This window comes from Silene latifolia, chromosome 9 (assembly GCF_048544455.1).
Source record: "Silene latifolia isolate original U9 population chromosome 9, ASM4854445v1, whole genome shotgun sequence".
Taxonomy (NCBI): domain Eukaryota; kingdom Viridiplantae; phylum Streptophyta; class Magnoliopsida; order Caryophyllales; family Caryophyllaceae; genus Silene; species Silene latifolia.
The window spans coordinates 146,257,159-146,280,683 of record NC_133534.1 but is presented as its reverse complement, the minus strand read 5'-3'; the positions used below and the strand labels follow the sequence as shown (position 1 = coordinate 146,280,683).

At 42.3% G+C, this 23,525-nt stretch overlaps 1 protein-coding gene and 1 non-coding gene across 2 annotated transcripts; one reads left to right on the top strand and one right to left on the bottom strand.

The window, feature by feature from the left end:
• Positions 1-3,158: 3,158 nt before the first annotated feature.
• LOC141601725 (uncharacterized) lies at positions 3,159-4,247 on the bottom strand. The gene has a single exon (XM_074422023.1). The coding sequence runs from the start codon at positions 4,245-4,247 to the stop codon at positions 3,159-3,161; it is 1,089 nt and encodes a 362-aa protein (XP_074278124.1).
• A 12,925-nt stretch (positions 4,248-17,172) lies between these two features.
• On the top strand, positions 17,173-17,279 carry LOC141603707 (small nucleolar RNA R71). Its single transcript, XR_012525564.1, has one exon. It is a non-coding gene; the product is annotated as a small nucleolar RNA R71 (small nucleolar RNA).
• Positions 17,280-23,525: the final 6,246 nt, after the last annotated feature.

Genomic DNA, 23,525 nt, shown 5'->3' with positions numbered 1-23,525 from the left:
GCAGGGTCCTGACTTTTACATTTTTGTTGTAGCTCCTGGCCACTGTTTGCCTATACGAAGCCATCCTGATCTGGGCGCTGGTTCTGAGCTCGTCTATAGTGTCTAGGTTACTTGCCATTTCTACCTGATTTCGTTCCTCTGTTAGGCATCCATATCTGTGGGTAGGGACCCTGACCTCTGAAGGGATAACTGCCTCAGCCCTGAATACCAGGCTGAAGGGAGTTTGTCCCGTTGCTACTTTAGGGGTGGTTCTATCAGCCCATCGGACTAGTGGCAGCTCTTCTGCCCATTTGCCCCCAATTTCTTCTAGTTTCTTCCTGAGGTTCTCGACTATGATTTTGTTGCTGGACTCTTCTTGACCATTGGACTGAGGGTTTCTGGGAGTAGATTTCTGCAATGAAATGTTCCATCTAGCACAGAATGCCTCTGTCTTATTGCCAATAAACTGAGATCCATTATCGCATATTATTTCAGATGGAATACCAAACCTACAGATGATATTGCGTTTAATAAAAGATATCACCTGGGCCTCCGTAACCTGGGAGAATGACTCTGCCTCTATCCATTTGGAGAAGTAATCTGTCATGGCGAGCATGTAGACCTTGTTTCCTGGTGCCTTGGGCAGTGGTCCCACTATGTCCATTCCCCATTTCATAAAGGGCCAGGGTGAAATAACTGGGTGCAGAGGCTCTGCAGGCTGGTGGCTGACTGGTGCATGCCTTTGACAGGCGTCACACTTTTTTGCATATTCCATAGCATCCTTGCGCATCGTGGGCCAGAAGTATCCCTTCCTGAGGGCCTTGTTGGACAGGCTCCTGCCCCGTGCATGGTTTCCACATTCACCACTGTGGATAGCATGCAAAACAGCCTGGGTTTCTTCCTTACTCAGGCACCTCAGGTAGGGTCCTGCGAGGGATTTCCTGAACAAGACACCATCAATCGGCACAAATTTGGAAGCTCGCATTTTAAAGCTTCTTACCTCTTTTTTATCTGCTGGAAGTATGTCATTTTGCAACCAATCTTGGTAAGGCTTTTTCCAATCTACGACTTCCTCCTGGCTGGTGGTGTTGGTTAACACCCCTTCTTCCTGTGATTGTAGTGAGCCAGCTGTGCTTTCGTCGTCTTATCCTGCTCTTGATATTGCAGGTTCCAGTACATGGACGATAGGTATGGTAGAGATTGTACCTGATTTGAACGTTGCCCCCAGGGCAGCTAAGGCTTCAGCCTCCACATTCTGGTCCCTGGGGATTTGCTTAATGTTGAAGGTCCTGAACCTGAGTTTCAACTCTTGCGCTATTTCCAGGTAGGCCATCATAGTGGTGTCCCTAGCTGCATAAGAGTTATTTACATGGTTTACGATAAGTTGGGAGTCACTGTATACCTGGAGATGCCTGATTTTTAGGTCCAGAGCCAGCTGCAGACCCAAGATCAAGGCTTCATATTCTGCCTCGTTGTTGGTAGCTCTGAATTCACACCGAACTGCCTGGACTAGCAGGTCCCCTTGGGGCGACTTAAGGACCAGACCAACTCCCGCTCCCTTTATGTTGGACGCTCCGTCTACATTCAGCTCCCACATCTGTTCCCCTTTGTCTTCCTCCAGAGTGAGGATGTCCTTTTCGGCCTGCGTCTGGAGGGAGGGGGAAAAGTCGGAGACAAAGTCTGCTAGAGCCTGGGACTTGATTGCTGCCCGAGGTTCGAATTTCAGATCGTAGCCACTCAGGTGCATGGACCATTTGGCCATTCTACCTGATAACTCTGGTTTCCTCATTATAGTCTTAAGAGGATAGTTAGTTACCACAGAGATGGTATGGGATTCAATATAAGGTCGCAACTTATAGGAAGCTGTGACTAGCGCAAGTACAAGTTTTTCGAGTGAGGTGTACCTGGTCTCTGCAGGCAGCAGAGACTTACTGACGTAGTATACTGGATGTTGTACACCTTCTTGCTCTCGAACTAACACTGCACTGACAGCCACCTACGTTACTGAGAGGTACAAAGACAAGGGCTCTTCGGGTTCTGGCTTTGATAGGAGTGGTGGAGTGCTCAGATATCGTTTCAGCTCACTGAGTGCTGCCTCGTGCTCCTATGTCCACTCGAACTTCTGGCTCTTCCTTAGGATGTCAGAAAATAACCTGCATCTGTCTGAGGACCTTGCTATGAACCTGTTCAGTGCAGCTACCCGTCCTGTCAGGCGCTGCACGTCCTTTGGCTTTTGAGGTGATTCTAGCTGGAGTATGGCCTTGATTTGATTAGTGTTGGCTTCTATCCCCCTCTGGGTGACCATATACCCTACGAACTTCCCACTGGAGACTCCGAAAGTGCACTTTGATGGGTTCAGCTTCATTTCATATTTTCTCAGGGTGCTGGAAGTGTCAGCCAGATGTGCAACGTGCTGGGCAGCTTGCTTTGATTTTACCACCATGTCGTCGATGTATACCTCCATGGTGCAGCCTATTTGCTCTTTGAACATAGTGTTTACCAGCCATTGGTAGGTGGAACCTGCATTCTTTAGACCAAAAGGCATCACGTTATAACAATAGATACCTCGTTCTGACCTGAATGCCATTTTCTCTTGATCATCAGGGTGCATCTTGATCTGGTTGTAGCAGCCACTCCAAGCATCCAGGAATGTGAGCATTTCGTGGCCTGCTGTGAGCATTTCGTGGCCTGCTGGAGCATTTCTATGTGTGGCAGTGGGAACGGATCTTTAGGGCAAGCTTTATTTAGGTCCGTAAAATCGACACAAACCCTTCATTTGCATTATTTTTTGGGACTACCACCACATTAGATAACCATTCCGGGTACTTCACTTCCCTGATTTTTCCAGCAGCGAGCAGGTTGTCTACCTCCTGGTTTATGACCTGGTTCCTCTCTGGAGCAATCTTCCTCCTCTTCTGCTGGATAGGTTTATAGCTCGGGTCCACGCTCAGCTTGTGGGTTATTATACTAGGATTTATCCCTACCATATCATTGTGGGACCAAGCAAAACAGTCCATGTTAGTTTTCAATAATTGAATAGGTTCTTGGCGGATTTTACCTGTGCATTCTGACCCAATAAGTATGGTTCGTTCTGGTTGCAGCTCGTCTAGGCTGACTTCGTCCAGCTCTGCCTGAGGTGGCTCGACATATTCCTCCTGGATGTGCTGGCTCTGTAATTGTTATGCTGGCGGTCTGGCTGTTGGTTTCAGGGCTATCTTATAGCAATTCTTAGCATCCTCCTGATCCCCACGTATCTCTTGCACTCCCAAAGGTGTTGGGAATTTCAGACATTGGTGGTAAGTTGAAGGTATTGCCTTCATTTCGTGGATCCAGGGCCTGCCAAGAATCACATTGTAAGTAGAGGGCCCATCGATAACCAAGTATCTTACCTGTTTGTTGACTCCTTTGGCATAGGTTGGGATGACGATCTCTCCTATAGAGTGCTTTGTTTCACCACTGAAACCGACCAAAGGTACCTCTTTCGTTGCTAAATCCTTTTCGCTGAACCCCATGCCTTTGAGAGTTTCCAGCATGATCAGATTGACAGAGCTCCCTGTGTCCACCAGGATCTTTCTTACCTCGCAGTTTCCTATGGGGAGGGTGATTATCAGAGCGTCGTGGTGTTGCTCCGTAGTATTTTGCGCGTCTGTTTCATCAAAGGTGACTGCTGGGAGGTCCTGGCGGCTGATTCTGCAGGAAAACTCTGGCTTGTCTCCTTTGGTTTGTGTGGCGTGTCTTTTGGCTGCTGAATAAGTTAGGCCGCACAATTCCGAGCCTCCTGTAATAACATTCACAATTCTAGTGCAAACAGGTGGAGGAGTAGGCAGAACCTGATTAGTGGAATGAACTTTGGTGGAGCCTCCTGGCAATAGGTGGTCTAAGTTTCCTCGATCGTACTGGAATTTGACTTCCCTTCTCAAGGTGTAGCATTCGTCGGTGTCATGACCGATGTCATCATGATACTCGCACCTCTTGCTGGAGTCTCTTTCATCGTTAGGACGCTCATCCACCCGCTTCCTGGGCCATCTGACTCCCCGTATCTCCTTTAGGGCCTTGAGTACACCTTCAAGGTTAGTCGAGAATTTATACTCACTTACTTTTGGAGGTGGCTCTGAGTTATTCTTTCCTCCTGGACCCTCGGAAACTTTGTTCACAGGCTTGCTGTAGGGTTTGACTCTTTCGCTCTGCTTCTCTACAGGCGCCTTTCTGGATATACTATCTGTGCCATAGGCAGCTCTCCTGGGCCCTGAGTCTTCCTCCATCCGCATGAGTGCAATTGCCTTTGTTTGTACCTCCTCAAAGGTGGTGCACGGGTACTTGGTCAAGTCTTTTTATAAGTCTGAGTCCTGGCGGAGCCCTTGGCGGAAAGCTTCTATGGCTGTGGCTATGTCACACCGGGGAATTGCCACCTTCTCTCTGTTTAATCTGTTCAGAAAATCTCTGGTGGTCTCCTCAGGCCCCTGTACTATTCGATATAGGTCACTGGTTTGTTTTTCTGGTCTGCGGCTGCTGGCAAACTGCTGGTGGAAGGCATTGACTAAGACGGCGAAGCAGGTTATGCTCTTGTTGGGCATGCTGACGAACCATTGCAAGGCTGCTCCGGACAGGGTGGATCCAAAACCTTTGCACATGCAGGCTTCTTTCAAGGATCATGTCGCGGTGATCACCATCATCTTTTGCTTTTAGTGGTTGACATGATCAAGAGGGTCCGTGGTCCCGTCGTAGAGTGTCATGGCTGGAGGCACGCACCCTTTGGGGACGCCAACGAGGGCTATGTCATCCACGAAAGGGGAGTCCGCGTAGCTATCACGTGTTGCCTTTTCCAGGGGTCGTGCTACACCCGGAATCCTGTACATCAGGTCCCTTAACTCCTGATACTGTTGTTCCAGCAAGCTGCCTGTTCCTGCAAGAGGGTTAGATACAGGCGGATAGGAGCCAACAGGTGTACCTCCAAGCCAGGCTCCTCCTGAGAATTGACTTCCTGGCTGACTCGCCAAAGGTGTTGCATGGATGATGGTTCCTGGTTGCCATTCCGGTGCCTGCTGAGAAGAGGTTCCTCCCACCAAGGTTCCTCCAGAGAAATGTCCGCTTGCTGGGTTCATCATACAGGTGTTGGGTCCTGGATTCCATCCTGCCACCTGCTGGACGGATGTTCCTGCAAAAGATTGCAAGTTAGTCCCTGGTTGGCTATACTATTAGACAAAGTACTACCTGGGGTTGGCTGCAAGCTGAGCGGTCGATCAAAAGACAGGAATCCTAATCCACTAGGCTCGATGGCTCCTCTGGGTGGTATTCCCTCAAGATCCAGTCTGGTGATGAGCTCTGATGGAATATGCCGGGGGCATGCGCTGGTGGCCGAAACTGGGGCCTCAGAAGGTGGAGGCAGCGCAGCTGACGAGGTCCTGGACCTGGTTACTGTTGCGATCTGGTTTTTGAGGTTTTAGTTGTCCTTCCTCAGGCTTTCGATGGCTCGGTGCAGGGTATCCATTCCTTCCAACACCACTCGCATTGGGTCTGGTGATGAGGTTCCTGACTTCTTCGGAATTCCTCCTGATGCAGTCTCTTGAATCTGGGTCCTGCTGGGACTTCTTTCCCTGCTGGATCTCGTCACACTGGATGTTGCTGACGCCTTAGGCGCTTGTGGTGGTTTGAAGGATGGTGGCATGGCCTTCGGGGATGCGCTGACTGGGGCCATCTGGCTGGCTGCTGGCGGTGCGGTGACCGATCCTGTGGTTGCTGGAAGAGGTCTTCCCCCAGAAGTCTGAGAGGATACTCCCTGGGTACCGGATGAACTTGAACTGGCTCCAGACATGGCGACGAACGGATTGCTGAATTTTTGCTTTATGAAAAATTGATCACTGAGGCCCCACGGTGGGCGCCAAATTGTTTTGGTAAAAATTTACCGATTAGAAGTTGTAATTTAATGGGTCAAAGTGATCTCTCGCTACTACGAATGAATTAAGAAATGCGATGCAAATAAAGTAAAAGTTAGCGAGAAAAAGATTGACGCAAGGAGCTTTTGGTGACGCGGAAACCCCGGTGTGGGAACAACCGCGGGGGGAGTCGGAATCCCACCAATATTTTCACTAAAATCGAGGTAGAACTTTTAGCAAGTAAGGAATACAGCGGAATTTCTGCTTAATAATTCACTGTTGCGTATTTTCTTTCTTTTTTTCGATCATCCCCCTGTTCTTGCCTTTCTTCTTCTTTTATAGTGTGGCCTTCTTAGGGTTTAATGCGTTCAGGCTCCTCCGGATCAGCCTCCTACTTTTCAGGAGTCGTTACCTATTTTCAAGGGGATAGTTATGTGGGTATTTTCTCCTTTGACTTTCCTGAGAATGTATGTGGACACTTCTTTGCACAATAATTCAACGGTCTTCAATTTGCCAAGTCATTAGTCCTCTTGTCTTATCCAACAAAAATATGCCACGTGTTACTCGAGAGAAATTGTAAATTTCGACCCTAACAGATGTAAACAATTGATTAAAAGTGTTAGGATGTCATGGGTTCATAGGGGATTCATGGGAGTTGATCATACAAACATGTTTACAAAGTTGCAAGCAATTAATGTTGTAGAGGAACCGAGTTGGTTTATGTCTTACGGTCCTTAGGAAGAGTTAGGTCCCGGAGCCGAATCGATTAGATTGTACAACACCTACAAATCGACTTACTTTCCTCCTAATCAACTTCTATGCATGGTCTAACAAGACTCGAGTTGGTTTATATCTTACAAGTCAAGTTGAATAGATAAGAGATGGTTGTAAATGCAAGGATTCATACGCTTAGCATTTCATCAAACATAACATGTGCATAAAGTTGACATCACAACAAGCAAGCAATTCAATTGTGAAAACATATTAGATTAAGCATGAATCATTCTTATGTTGCTTGATACCGTCGTTTTGTATCAAAATTAAATTTATAATTCCAAACTAAAACTATAGCTAGTGATAGTAAGGGTCGAACCACAGAGAGACAAGGTTGATTTTGTTTGCTATTTTTTAGTCTATAAAAGTAACAATTAATTGGGGGGTTTTGAGAATGGTTGACTAAATTGACTAAATGCTAAATGAAATTTCTCAACAAGATAAAAAAAGGGGATCGGGAAATACGGTTCACCACGGCAATGGTCAGGACAATAAGGTAGCAGAACTCCTAAAATACGGTCTCAGGGGGTTTAAGCAAGCCTTTCGATCGATGCTCAAATTAACCTTGCGGTCTTCTAATTCCCCGAAATTTCTCAAAGCTTTCACTCAAGAGAAATTCCAATCTACTGATAGTTCTAATTACTAATCTTTCAATCTAGCAAAAAGGCATATCAACAGACGACAAAATCTAAATGGTAGAATTCATGCTAACAAACAATCCTAATTATGCCATGGTTCACCTCATTTCCAATCAAAACAATTAGCTACGCATGACTAAAACTAAAACAATTGCTAAATCGATAACAAATAACAAGATTGACATGATTGAATTTAAATAAAGACAAAGGACAAGAGATAAATTTCTGGAATTAAATTGATAAAACAAGAATTGAAATAACAAGAATTAAAGGAAGAAGGGAATTGCATAAAAACTTACTAATTGAATTCAAGAACAAAGTATCGAAAATCGAAGGTTTCCGTCTGCCAAGCTAGATCTAAAAACTGAGTTTTGCAATCATAAAAAAGCATACCCTAAAAGTTGCTGCGTTCTACTGATAAAAAGATACTGAAAGTTAATTACAAGTTGGGCTTTTAAAAGTCTAACACGAAGAAATAGATATCAGCTCGAAAACAGGTCGATCGACCGGTCAGCATGGTCGATCGACTGGTTAATGCGGAACAGTAGCGTCTGATGAGCTTCAGTGGTCGATCGACCTTACAGCATAGTCGATCGACTGATGGTGTTGTGTAGAAACACTTCTTTTCTTCAAAAACAGCTCCTCACTCCAATGCACGCATCCCGAGGTGAGTGAGTACGACTCTCCTTCTTCTGGGCTTCCTTGAAGTTGCCTCCGGAGGACGAATTAGGCTTGATTTAGCTTACTTCCACTCATTCTTACAATAAATCATAGAAAATGCAAAGTAAACCGTTTCGGGAGAAATAGTAGCCTTAAGCTAACAATTATGCATAGAAATACGTGCCAAAACCACAGATAAAGTGTATAGAATATGCACGTATCAAATCTCCCCAAACCAAACCTTGCTTGTCCCCAAGCAAGCACTATGACCCGTATAAAAACGAAATGGAGAGGAGTATATCTCAGAGCTAACTACAAGCCAATGCCAAACCGTTTAATGCACATAATCAACTACTGCAAAGCTTAAATCAAGTGAACAAATTTATGCATATCATAGAATTAAATCGGGCATTCGACCTTGCAAGACTCATACATTCGGACTCTCCCGGGTCACTCTTCTCTCAGCAAAGCAAATGGTAAGATTATATGTAAAAGAGAGGGAAGAAAAATACAGTCTCTCACCTAGACTGCGACCGACAAAACATGTATGCTTGACTAGCATGAATAATGATTCTAGCTACCGTACATACGCACAACCACCTTCAAGGACTATCACATGCCGAACTATTGCAAGATTTGGATATGTGAGGTTAAGTGGGGAAAAAGAAGGGCAAAACAATTATGGAAAAAGTGAAGGTAAGAGCCAAGCTAGTACCTATACAACCATCAGAAACCGTATCCCTTCCTCCAACTCAACATATGAACCATGCCTTTAAAAGACTAGGCATCACAAAATCCCAAGACAAACGCCTCCAATTCATGAAATAAGCACATGAGGCGCGTTCTTATTCAACCAAAACCTTATTATTTTCAAAACTCCTCTTTTTTTTTCTTCTTCTTTCTGTTTTAATCTTTTTATTTTCTTTCATTTTCACTTTTTTTTTTTTTTTTTTTCAACTTCTGAACTGGTGGTCGATCGACCAGTGATGGCAGTCGATCGACCACCCTGCACATTCCAGTGCTCTCTGCCAGGTAAACACATCTCTTTCTCTTTTTTTTTTTCTAAATTTCTTTCTTTCTTTCCCTTCAAAAAGACACAACCCCTTCACTTCTCATCAATACTCACTTCATCAGTACAAACGAACCAAAACCGCTTCTAATCCGACAAAAATTCCTCTACTACTTCCTAGCTTGGCACAATGGTAGGCTAAGTATGGGATGTAGTTGAGGGCAACTGGCAGTTATGGCTTATAGTGGAGTTAATGGGGTAAAACGAGAAAGGGGGGGATGCAATAGTTCTCAAAACATGCAATACCGACCACAAACCAATGCGTATAGGCAATAAGCAATCAAAACTCATACACGTGCAAAACATGAAATGAAGGGAGTACTACTCTCAATCCTAAATTAACCGGTCATGAATGTCACTAGTTATAGGCTCTATATCTCAGAAAGTATAAGTAGTTTGCCAAAAGTAATGAGTCAAGTCTAATTACCCGAAATGAATTCCATAACAAAATTTGAAAAATCACTTATAATTCTCGCTAAACAGTTGTGAAAAGGGCATGGAATGGCATATTTGACTAATAGTGCAAAATCATCATTAAAAACTCCAATCCGACTCAACTATATGCAAAAGTAAACGTGATATTTTTGATTTTTTTGAATTTTCAAATTTTTTCTTTCTTTTTTTTTTTTGAATGAATGAAAATAAAAATAAAAATAAAAATAAAAACACAAATGCAAACAGAAATGCACTAATCATGTGACTGAAATGCAATAAAAGGAAACAAATGCAGATGCAAAACAAAAGGCATATGCAAATACCCTCCCCAAACCAAAACGCACAATGCCCTCATTGTGCTCAGCAGCAAATCACCAGCAAAAAAATGGGAGAATAAAAGCATAATAAAATAAAAGGAAGCTAATAAAGAAAGGAAGGAACTCACAAAATACGACCTCCCCAAACCAGCCAAAAACGGGGAGGTCACCGGCATCTAATCTCCACCATCGTAATCAGAGTCACTGTCCTCTCCGGACCCCGAGTCGCTCCCCTCGTCCGCCTCAGCAGCAGCGGCAGTGGCTCTCCTGGAAGTGGAGGCACCAGCAGTAGTAGTGGGAGGGGGTCTCCTGGCAGGCTAAGGGTAGCCGCCCACAAGAGGGACAAAGTAGAAAGGGTGAGTCCAGTCACCCTGTGGGAGCATCCCTCCCCGGGCTAACTCCTCGTAAACCGGGTAGAGGGCTAGAGCTGTGTCTAGCCTGTGCTGGTCAAAGCTCCTGCACAAATCACCCAAGACACGTGACATTGCCCTCTGGTCCATGACCGGAGGGACAACCAAAGGAGTAGGTGGTCGAAAAGTGGCCGGGTAGCCAATGGGAGCAGGAGTGGAGGAAGAGGGTGCCTGTCCAGTGGAGGTACGAGCTCTCCTCGAGGTGCTAGCAGTAGCAGTGGCCGCCACCAGAGGAAGCCTGTAGCTAGGCAAGGGCGACCGAGCTGCCCCCTCAACAGTGGTAAGGGGGCGGGGGGGGGAGGGTAGCCGATGTGACAGGATGCGGTCACGAGATGAAAGAATCTATCTTCCACCGCATCGTCTATCAACCCAATAGATGACCCTCGCGTAAGGAAGGTCCATGAAACGTAGGTCGGGTCGATGGGGTCCTCCTGTCGAGGGAAAAGTAAAACAAGGCGGTTGGCGATACGTGTCACCAACCCACCACAAGCAATGGTGGTCAAGGTGCCCTCACTTACAGTCTGAAAGTGAGCGGCAGTCAAGTAGGCAATGTTATAAATACGGGCTGTCCGACGTTCAACGTTCAGATAGCCCGCCAAGATCGAAAGCTCAATATTATTCACATTATTAGACTCTTTACGGCCAAAAATGGTATTACCCATTAGCCGTAGAAAATAAAGAAGAGGGGGCAAATGGACGGAAGTGCCCGTCCTTTTAGACCCGTAAAAGTCACTGATACAAGACCACATGACTCGATGAGTATCAGAGGTGTCCGAGGTCCTGCCCTCGAAATAAAGACCCAGAAAACCAGCAAAATCAGCCAATGTCAGAGAGTAGTTGACATTGAAAAGTCGAAAGGAAATGCAAGGTTTGGTCTTATCAGCCACGAAAGCTTTCGAGTCAAAAGCAAAAGACGAAAAGGATTCAAGGGTCAAAACATAATACGTGAACTCAGCCATGTCCACTAAACCTGTCATACCCGTCCCATTTAGCAGGGACACAACCGACTCATAACAGCCTAATTTCTCCAAAGTATCTTTATGGAGAAATCGGGTAGCTGTAACTTTCATTTGCGAAACAAAAAGAGAAAACTTAGCACGTTGCGTAGAAGTAGCAAAGATAAACTGCGGATAGTCAGGTAGACTATCCGTAGTAGCCTGTATCATCAGTGGCGGTCCGCGTGGCCGCTTGGGAGGGCCTTGGCTCGATTGTCCCTCTTGCATGTGCTCTTTCCCTTTTGTCATTTTTGTTACCTGCAATTAACTCATTAGCAACAAGAAATCCCCAAACAATGTCAATTAAAGGAAACCCGAAACAAAATCCGAACTGAAAAGCAAATTAGGGTTTCGAGATTTTGGGGAAAGCGGCTTTAATCGCCTCCTCGCTGCTAGCTAGTGTCGAAAATCAAGGGAAAAGGGTAGAACAATCGATTAAAACATAGAAAAGACAAGAAATCAATCTCAAAAAGCAATTCCCCCAATTCGATTTTTCCATCTCAAATGCAAATAACTCGAAAATAACGCATAAAAACCGCAATAAAATCGAAAGTAGAGCATGGAAATGAGATTAGAGACATACCTTGAAGAAACTTTGAAGATTAAAGCAAGAAAAACGAGTGCAAGACGGGATTTTAGGTGAAAATCGCGAGAGGGGGGGGGGAAACTTAGGGTTTGCTCAAGAGTTTATGTGTTTGTGAAAGTGAAGGAGTGAAAGGGTGAAAACTTCCCTTTTAGTTGTAATCTGATCCCGCGGCGTAGTCGATCGACCACTCTACTCGGTCGATCGACCGGTCTGTCATTTAACAGCTTCTGGAGTCTCGTGTTTTGGTCGATCGCCTCATTGTCCCAGTCGATCGACCAATATCCCTGCACAGTAGCTTCTGGTCTCTTCACTTCAGTCGATCGACTGAACAACTTAGTCGATCGACTGCTAGAGCTGGCAATTGGACTTTAATTCGTCAAAAATTCATTTTGTCATCATAGTCTCTTGTCTTTCTCTCACAAACTCCAGTAAACCATCTACGCACTTTGCATAAAATAAATGCCTGCAAAAATTATCAAAGGTGCGCATATTCCCTAAACCAGGAAATTGCAAATTAAAAGAAATTAAAGAAAACAAAAAACTCAAAATGCAAGTTAAATGAAATAACGAAATAAAATTCCTAAATTACAATTAATTACAACCTGGGTTGCCTCCCAGTGAGCGCTGGTTTAAGAGGTCCCGCACGACCTTTTTACCTCACTTTGCATCATCCGATAACGGGTCGAAGTACAATACCTCGACTTTCCCAACATATGCATCTGATCCATGATAATGCTTCACATATTGGCCATTAACCTTGAACCTTTCTCCAGCTGAGGTCTCCAATTCAACTGATCCGAACTTTGTGACTGCTGTGACCGTGTAAGGGTCGGTCCACCTGGATTTCAGCTTACCAGGAAATAAACGGATACGAGCGTTAAAAAGAAGTACCTTATCGCCAATATGGAACTCGCGCTTGATGATTCTCTTGTCGTGCCAGCGCTTTGTTTTCTCCTTGTAGATCCTTGCATTGTCATACGCCAGCAGCCTAAATTCCTCTAGCTCATTCAGCTGTGTCATGCGTTTCTCACGAGAGAGGTTAGGATCCAAATTCAAATCACAAATAGCCCACCAAGACTTACGCTCTAACTCAACAGGCAAATGACATGTCTTACCACAAATCAATCGGTATGGTGACATCCCGATTGGCGTTTTAAACGCGGTTCTATAAGCCCATAAGACATCATCTAACTTAAGACTCCAATCTTTCCGTGATTTAGAAACAACTTTAGCTAAGACTTCTTTCAATTCTCTGTTAGAAACCTCAACCTGACCACTAGTTTGGGGATGATACCCCAAACCTCTACGATGTTGGACACCGAATTTAGTCAATAAAGCACTAAGTTGTTTCTCTTTAAAATGCATTCCCCCATCGCTAATGACAACCCGAGGGACACCCAAACGAGGGAAAATAATTTTTTTAAACAGTTTAATCATGTCCTTTGCATCGCAATGGGGAGTAGCAATAGCTTCCACCCATTTGGATACATAATCTACAGCTACGAGGATATATTTATTACCTTGACTGCTCGGAAAAAGTCCTTGATAATCAATGCCCCAGACATCTAAAATCTCAACCTCAAGAATGCCTACCTGTGGCATCTCATGTCTCTTGAAAATATTCCCCGATCTTTGACAAGCATCGCACTCAAGAACAAAATTGCGACAATCGCATGCAAAGTTTGCCAATAGAAACCAGATTGAGTACCTTAGCTACGATCCCTGGACGGACCGTGATGACCACCATAAGCGTAAGAGCGGCAAGCCTCTAGGATATCCTTCACCTCCCACCGAGGTACGCATCTCCGGATGAGACCGTCTGCGCATTCCTTGAAAACATAAGGATCATCCCAAAAATATTGTCTAGCATCATAGGCAAACCGCTTCTTCTCACGCCATGAAAGCTCGGGTGGTATCCTACCTGTCACAAACAAAGTTAGCAAAATCAGCAAACCACGGAGGTGGATAAGACCCTGAAGTAGTAATAGCTAACAGACTCTCATCAGGAAAAGAATCATTAATAGGTAACGAATCCTCCCTTTCTGTCAGCTGCAGACGAGATAGGTGGTCAGCTACCACATTCTCTACTCCTTTCTTATCTTTGATCTCCAAATCAAACTCCTGCAAAAGGAGTATCCACCTCAAAATCCTCGGCTTCGCATCTTTCTTAATAAAGAGAGTCTTCAACGCTGCATGGTCAGTATAAACAATAACCTTAGAACCTAACAAATAAGACCGAAATTTGTCTAAGGCAAAAACAACAGCTAGAAACTCTTTCTCAGTGGTAAAATAATTGACTTGAGCCTCATCCAGAGTTCGGCTCGCATAGTATATGGCATTAAAAGCTTTATTCTTTCGCTGTCCCAGAACTGCACCGATCGCATAATCGCTGGCATCACACATGATCTCAAATGGGAGGTCCCAATCAGGCGGCTGAATGATTGGCGCCGAAACTAGGGCCTCCTTTAACCTGTTAAAAGCAACAAGGCACTCATCAGTAAATTCAAAGACAGAATCCTTAAGGAGCAATTGTGTAAGTGGTTTAGCAATTTTTGAAAAATCCTTAATGAAACGCCGGTAAAAACCAGCGTGACCAAGGAAACTCCTCACTCCTTTAACATTCACGGGAGGAGGTAATTGCTCAATCACCTGCACCTTTGCCTTATCAACATGTATACCTTTATCAGAAATCAGATGCCCTAACACAACTCCCTCATTGACCATAAACTGACACTTTTCCCAGTTTAAAACAAGATTAACATCTATACAACGCTGCATGACTTTATCAAGGTTAGCTAAACAACGATCAAAGTCACTACCATAAACTGAGAAATCATCCATGAATACCTCCATAATATTCTCTATATAATCAGAAAAAATCCCCATCATGCACCTCTGAAAGGTAGCAGGGGCGTTACACAATACGAAAGGCATTCTACAATATGCAAAAACACCCTGTGGACAGGTAAAAGTGGTATTACTCTGATCGTCCGGATGAATAGGGATCTGAAAGAACCCTGAATATCCGTCTAGAAAACAGAAAAATTTGTTAGAAGCAAGTCTTTCAGTCATTTGGTCAACAAAAGGGAGGGGGAAGTGGTCTTTCTTGGTGGCGGCATTCAACTGTCTATAATCAATGCACATCCGCCACCCTGTCACTACTCGAGTTGGTATTAATTCATTTTTCTCATTTTTAACCACGGTAGTCCCTTGTTTCTTCGGGACTACCTGAACTGGGCTAACCCACTTGGAGTTGCCAACTGTATAAATAATACCTGCATCGAGTAGTTTCATCACCTCAGCCATAACAACTTCCTGCATCTTCGGGTTCAACTTGCGTTGACCCTGTCTGTAAGGCTTGTGGCCTTCTTCCAACTCTATCATGTGCATACAAACATCAGGGCTGATGCCCTTAATGTCATCCAAAGAGTAACCCAAAGCCTTCCTGTTTTTCTTAAGCACACACATCAAAGCAGACAGCTGGTCATCATTAAGCTTAGAGCTAACAATAGTTGGGTATTGCTCCGTATCATCTAGAAAAACATACTTAAGATTAGGGGGAAGTGGCTTACGCTCCGGCACCTTTACCTCTACAGCATAGACAGAATCAGCTTCAATGGTGTAGCAAGTGTTTACCAAGTTCTCGTTGGCCAAGCTCAAGAGCATTTCATCTTCTTCCTTATTGAGCTCGTAGCTCTCCATTAAAGCTACCAAAGCATCTGGCTCCTCAGCATTCTCCGCTGTATTACCTGCACACTCACCTAAATGGGTTAGATCAGCTAAGGGATCCTTGGCTAAGGATTCCCTCCAATTACAAGTAATGACCCATCAACAATATCAATGGAATAACACGTATCCTCATCAAGCAGTTCGATCGCCTTGTGAGCAAGATCGAACTCAATGGTGTCATCCCCTACCTCTAAGGTGATGGTTCCGCGTTTGACATCTATTACAAACCCATTTGTATGTAAAAACGGTCGCCTAAAATAATAGGTATCCGATGTCCTCTGCAATGTCCAAAACAACGAAATCGACAGGAATAAAAAACTTACCCACTCGAACGGGTACATCCTCTAGAACTCCTATAGGTCTCTGAGTCGATCTATTTGCCATTTGAACGGTAATATCAGTCACCTTAAGTCTACCAATATTTAACCTTTCGCAAACAGAATACGGCATGACACTGACACTGGCCCCTAAGTCACAAAGGGCCTTTCCAATTACGTGGCTACCTATAGTGCAAGGAATTGAAAAACTACCCGGGTCTTTTAATTTAGGTGGCACATTAATTTGCGAAAGAGCATTACACTCTTCCACAAAAGCAACATTACTATCATCACGAAAATTTCTCTTACGATTTAAAATATCTTTCATAAATTTAGCGTAAGAGGGTACCTGGGTAATTAGATCAGTGAAAGGAACCGTTACCTCGAGATTCTGGACCATCTCCAGAAACTTACCAAACTTACGCTCCAGCTTAGTAGCCTTCAAACGCTCCGGATACGGGACTGCAACACTGGTCGTAGGATCAGTAACCTTCGGCTTCCGTAGGTTTAAAACCCCCGTCAAATCATCAATGAGTGAAGAATCATGCGAACTAGTTGACGGATTTGCATCCTGCTCTGGAGTTCCAGTCGATCGACTGATATGAGGGGTCGATCGACCAACTTGGCTGGGCGTGAACAGTTCCTGTTCAGAATTGAGTTCGTCAGGTGATCCGATCGATCGATCGACTGGTGATGTTAGTCGATCGATGTTGTCTTTGGTGTGAATAGTTTCGACTAGAAACTATTTTATCGACGCTTGATCGATCGATCGACAATGTTGGTCGATCGACCAGAAGTACTGGCAATTGAGCTCGTTTTTGCACCAGAATTTAAACGAGCTTCTTCATCATTTCCCGAGTCTTCCTTTGGCTTGTCGGTACTTTCATAAGAGAGGCCACTCCTGAGATTAATGGCGTTAATCGTTTCAATCGGCCCTTCACATTTGCTTGAAGAATTAGCAGCTTGCTTAGCCTCTATATTCTCCAATTGCTTCACAAAATTCCTTGAGGACTCAATCCCGGCTGCTTCCATATTCGCCACTTGAACCAAAAGGAGTTGGACCATTTCTCTCAACTTCTCGATCTCATCTGAGTTTTGAACAGGCATTTCAACTTTCTCCTTGGAAGCTTCAGAAATCTCGAGCTTCTCGAGACGGGCAGTAATGGAAGTTATAAGTGTCACAACGACACTCATTTCATCACTTTGCTTTTGGGACTTTCCACGTGAACTTCCAAACTCAGCTCTATGGACTGCCATCTCCTCAATAGTGTTCCAACCTTTACTTTGACCGGTATTGTTTTGGAACCTACCATTAGCAGCTGCATCCAGGATGACCTTGTAATCATCATATAGAGCATTATAAAATAGATTGAAAAGATACCATTGCTGGAAACCATGGTGAGGGACAGCTCGGACCAAACTTTTGAAACGTCCCCATGCTTCGCAAAAATCCTCATCCGCTCCTTGTTGGAAACTTGTGATTTTACTTCTCAAGGCGTCAGTCTTTGAAAGTGGGAAGTACTTCTTGTAGAAAGCTAATGCTAGAGATGTCCAGTCCATGACTCCAGCTGCTACCCTATCAAGGTAGCGGTACCAATCTCGCGCTGAATCCTTCAGGGAGTATAAGAACATCAACCCCTTTACTTCATCCTGAGTCACCCCAGCTGGTATAGGTATGGAACAACAGTAGTCTGTGAAAATTTCCATATGCTTCAAGGGGTCCTCATCTGGTAGACCAGCGAACTGATTTCGCTCCACTAAGTCGATATAAGAGGAACGAAACTCGAAGTTACCCGTAGTAGGGGTAGGTAATGAAAGAAAAGTAGATCTATATACTTACATATTCATATAGGTTTTTAATTTAATTTGTCATAAAATTAAATATGGATTTTATGCATGCAAACAAATGAGCAAAGTAGAGGAGAAATCATGTTCTTACATTGGATGTTTCGGATTATGGGCACAAGAGAGATCACCTTTCTCTCTTGTTCTTGTGCTATCCTTTAATGGAAGAACCAAGATCCAAGTATAGGATCTCTCCCTAAGCTTAATACCCAAGGCTTTCTCTTAATAAAATTAATATTATAGGAACTAGTACAATATTAATTTAGTAGAAAATTGATCCAAAATATTATATAACACTTGAATATTTCGGTTTTGGAGGAGGAAGTAAATGGGAGCTTTTTATCTCTCTAAAACTCTTATTTTAGATAAGTTGTTGAATGAATAATACACTAACTAAATGAATGTAGTGTATATGAAAAATATAAGGCAAAAACCTTTGCCTTTCTTAGTGGAAAACCGGGTGGGAGGAGGGATTAAGGGGAGCCAATGCATGCTTTAATTGTTCTTTACAATGAGCATTAGGGTTGCATGGCTAGGAATGTAGGTAATCATTGTGTTTTCCATTATCTTAATCAAACACAATATTAGCTTAAATCACCCCTTAATTTCGGTACACTTGATAATATGGGATCCATATTATTTTTGTCAATTTGTCAATATGTAACATGTCACATGTAGCATAAATTTGTTGTGTATTTTTTAACATATTAAAAATCAATGTATTATTAAAATACGTCACATACAAAATTGACTTAGTAATTTCATAATTACTTGTACCAAAATATTTTTCCATTTACAAATCACAACTGATTGTATTTATAAAAATTCATTCAATTTGAATGGTTTCTTTAAACAATAATTTCATCCGAGTAATGATACAATTCGATTACTCAGACCGTATCTCATTTGATCACATTTTAATATGATACGTATATTTTACTTCCAAAATCATCCGTCAATTTTCAAATAATTTAATTAACTCGTAACGTTATACGATTAATTAAATAATCAATTAAGAGTGTTGCCCTATAGGTATGACCTAGGGGGTCAACTGATCACCACCGTCGCACGACAGTAATGTCAAACTCTAGTCACCAATCATTACCGATATATGTTGACCAGTTGACAAGATAACAATATTACTTCCCAATTGTATTCTTTATAATGAGATTTAAACATGTGATCATCATGATCAACAGTCGTGATCGCATTATTGTCGGAGGACACATATTCCAACAATCTCCCACTTGTCCTCGACAAGTGTGCGTCACCAATTCTCTTGTCCTATTACTATCTCCCACTCAATGCAAGGTGTCTTTCAGGTCGTACTTGCAAGTGATCATATCGAGAGTGGTTTCCTCGATCTGGAGAATAACTGATTGACCGGACTTATCTATCATAGATACTTTCCGAGCGTGGCCACGCATTTCGATTCATTACTCCTCGAGTGGCCCCGAGATATTGTTATAACCCCGACTAGGGGTGGACAATTCCTATCGCACTCATTCCCTTCGACTAGCCACACCATCATAACCCAAAATATGCCCATTTGACCCCATTTACGAAGGTCGTAGTAACACAAATCAAAGTTAATCGAAAACTGTGCCATCTTAGGTGAACAGTCTTTAGTCAAAAGAATCGACTCATTTGAATACTATAGTAGCTCTCGCCACGACCAGGCTATATAAATTTGCCAGAACTCTATAAGCGGTCATTAGGCCCGACAAAATGTTCCTAACAGTCTGCCTATGTGATCGACTAGTCATCTCACATGACTCTATGGCACTTGAACTTGCCATCAATCGCATCACACTCTAGTCACTTCGAGACGTCACCTCATATAAGTAACTATGGGCAAATACAATGTTAATCCATGTTCACTTTAACGGGGTTCAATTGTCTCTACAACCCGTCTAGATATAACAATGTACAAGGTGAGTTAATAATAACTCAAACGACAAATGTCGACATCACACTCGGGTAGTCCATATCATATTACAACCTTGTGATGTATATCATAAGTGTAAACACTTATTGATTGCAATAGAAGTTTAACATACCATGTGTCCATGCGTTCAAACTTCTTGCACTTGCATTTTCCTTTACGTTCATGTTCTCTCTCATAGCATGAACTTCACCAAGTACACATCAAGGTTCCCGACCTCGGTTTTGGTTCTTTATCTTGAAAGAACTTCCTTATCGATTATCACATAACGAACGAATTTGTGGTGAATGATATACCTTGTACCGATCAAGTACTCCATCCATACACAATGCACTAGGTACATGTTTTGTAGAGTCTTGCAACAATTTGTCAAGATTATTAGCCTAGCACTTCTCACAAGTCCTAGCACAGTTAGGAAAGATTAGTTTTGAGTAACTTCTTATTCAACTAAGTACCTTTCCAAAACTTCTTATTTCTCCTTCTAGCTTGAAAGGTTAAGGATTCTCATAAATCCTCACATGTGCTTGGATTTTCATTAATATGCGCAACCTCTTGACACATATAAGAGCATTCTGACAAACACCGAAATCGCTCATCGGATTCTACTTGAGAATTCATGACGTTTCTATTTTGACTTACCAATCAATCATCATGCTCTTATGCATATGATTCATAATTGGACATGTACATGATTATTCTAATGGCGGAAACATTAGTTACTAATAATCATGAGATCAATCGTTCATAGATTTAATGAACGACCATGACTGCTAATGGCAATTCCATTTTCATCTACATGAATAACCTATGTGAATGTTGATACGATGTGTATCTCTTAATACTAATCCAACATCCCTTGATGTAATTGGATTCATCATTGTCCATTTTCATCCAGAATTGAAAACTCAAATGCTTCTTTATGAAAGAAGGTATTAGCTCGTCATTCTTTAATGAGTGATGAGTTGTAAACATTCAAAGGATGATAGCTCCCACTAAATTTCATGTCTTCACATGAGAATTTCCTAACTCCCACTCAATTCTACACATTTTGAAATTGACTTCTCAATCAAAACTTATTCAAGAATTGAAATATAAGTTGCATTGCCAAGTTACTAAGATAAAACCATATATGTTCCCATCATATCCTTTCAAAATACCTATTTCGAAGAGGTCTCATCTTAAACCTTACAGAAAGAGATTTTAAATCTCTAACACACTCATGTCATAATGATGTGTAGCAATGTCATTTATTAAATATAAGTAATATCTAATACACATCCTTCAAAATATCCCTTTTGGAAGGAGGTTTAACCATTTCATATTGAGGTTAAGCAATGACATTTGCGTGGTTAAAACTTGGCCATTGAAGATATCGGTATATCAATCTTTGCAACTCGATCATAACTAGTTTGTAACTTTGATTCATTTAGGCTCTTAAGTAAATCTCATGGTTGAAACTATTGGTCAAAATTTTCATAAACTTAGTCAAAAACTTGTTAAGACTTTACATTAGTCATTTTTCTTCCAAAACTTTCTTTTGGTCTCCTCGTGTAGTTATCTTGAGAATATACTCTTATGATTACTTCACTTGGTCTCTTTAGTCATATAGAACTAACTTGAGACCATAGATCTCTACCTTCATTCAAATCATTCTCTCTTGCGTAGATCTTCATTTACACAAGTACACAATTTTATCTTGCCTTGTGTGTTGTGTCCTCATTTTTCTCCCACTCTATCTTTAGAATAAATACACTATAGATTCAAAGATAGCATATGAGACACAAATTAATGATGTTGAAGTATAAGGAGAACTATCTCATAGATAGACTAATAGTTATTGATTTTATATGTGTACTTGGTGATTGACATTCCTTTAAGAGAGTTCATAGACTCAAAATCGCTTTATAAATGATCATACACAAGCCTTAAGCATGTGGACATATAATGAAACCCGTCATTATATTTGTCTATTAGATCACTTTAAGTGAATAATCTTATGTTTCAAAGTGCAAGCATTTAAAGATGAATTTTAGAACATAAAAGGATAAATGATAAAACGGGTGACTTGGGTTGCAAAACAATTTACCATTATCCAAAATACAAACCATTATCCAAAATACCTTTCCATGTCGAACACGGAAACTTAAGGTTCTAAAATTCAAAACATAATTTTAAAATAAGACAATGAAAAGTAAAGCTCCATGAAAGCTATCCCTAGCTTCTTGATGGTTTCTCATGCTTGCTTTTCCTTTCCCTTGTCTTTGCTTGGTGGAGGCCCTATTTACAATAAAAAGGGAGATACATTATCACAACTTTGCATCATAATACCATAGTTGAATTAGAAACATAAAAGAAGGATAGTCATTTACCTACTGGAGTGATCTTTCCAGCCTTAATATCACCAAGGTATTTGGAACAATTTATTTTCCAATGTCCCATACCATTACAATAATGGCATTTATCAAGAGGACCCTTCTTGATTTTTGAAGTGCTAGCTTCACAAGTCTTAGCTTTGGTGAATATGGGAGCTTGCTTCTTGCCCTTTCTCCCATTCTTCTTGAACTTCCCCTTACTCTTAGTGCTTATGTTAAGCACATCCTTGGGAGGGTTCACATTTAACCCCATGTCCCTCTCGGCTTGCACAAGTAACTTGTGCAACTCCTCAAGAGACACATCCTTGTCTTGCATGTTAAAATTCACCCGGAATTGAACATACGCTTTCACTTTAGACAAGGAGTGTAGAATCCTATCTACAATGAGTTCTTTGGGGATTTCAACCTTTTGAATTTTCAAGGTCTCGACAAGCTCCATAAGTTTGAGCACATGAGGGCTAACCTTTTGGCCCTCTTTGAAGTCGAGATCAAAGAATGTCGCGGCCGCCTCATATTGGACGATCCGCGGAGTTTGTGAAAACATGGTCACAAGTTTGGAGTAAATCTCATTAGCATTGCCCATTTTAAAGGCTCTCCTTTGGAGGTCCGCCTCCATCGCAAATATCAAGACATTTTTCATTGCGGCGGACTCCTTTTGGTAAGCCTCATATGCTTCCCTAGTGGCGGCGGTCGACCTAGTAGTAGGTTCGGGTGGAGAGGCCTCGGTAAGGTAACGAAGCTTGTCGTCACCTTGGGCGGCCAATTTGAGTTGGGCATCCCAATCGGAGAAATTTGACCCATTCTTTTCAAGTTTACATCGATCCATAAAGGATCGGAGCCATGATGAACTAGCGAGAGGTGTGGCGTTTGGAGTTGGTGTTGCCATTTTGTTATGAGAAAAGAAGTGGTCTACAAAACAAAATATAAGGAGTAAAACAAATGTCGTTTTAATAATAATACTCGTAAAAATATATGATTTAAACAAGTTTTATGCATTTTTCTAGTGACCTCTACCCAACTAGATAAATGATTCCAAGACTCAAATTCATATTAACTTAGGCACGGGGTAGCCGATGAAACCTTTATCAATATAACTCGGTGGATTAACTTTTTAATCGATTCTACTTTTAGAACTCTTGGTCGATAAACTTACTCTAATGTTTATCTATAGCCCAAAACACATTAACAAGGGCACGGGGTAGCCGATGAAACCCTTATCAATTACTTTTGTTGAGTTCAATCCAAATTTCGAATAAATGTGTCCATTATCCAAACCCACATCAACTTAGGCACGGGGTAGCCGATGAAACCCTTATCAACGTGAATTCGGTGGATAAGACATTTATCACCCACTTCCCCTACGTAACAAGGTTTGTACCCCGGGGTAGCCGAGTGCACTCCCTCGCGAAATAGGTTTTCATGGTTTCTACTATTTGGTAAGGCTATGTCTCAATTAATTGTTTTAGCGAGAGGTCATGTCAATTTATTATCTATCACGTTTTAAGTGAACTAAAGCGGTGAACTACGATAATTTTAATTGACACGGTCGATAAACTCGATAAAAGAAAATGCAAGTTTTAG

Bases quoted from the DNA above. Each gene is read 5' to 3' on its own strand.
- LOC141601725 (XM_074422023.1), bottom strand. From the start codon at position 4,247: ATGCGGATGGAGGAAGACTCAGGGCCCAGGAGAGCTGCCTATGGCACA.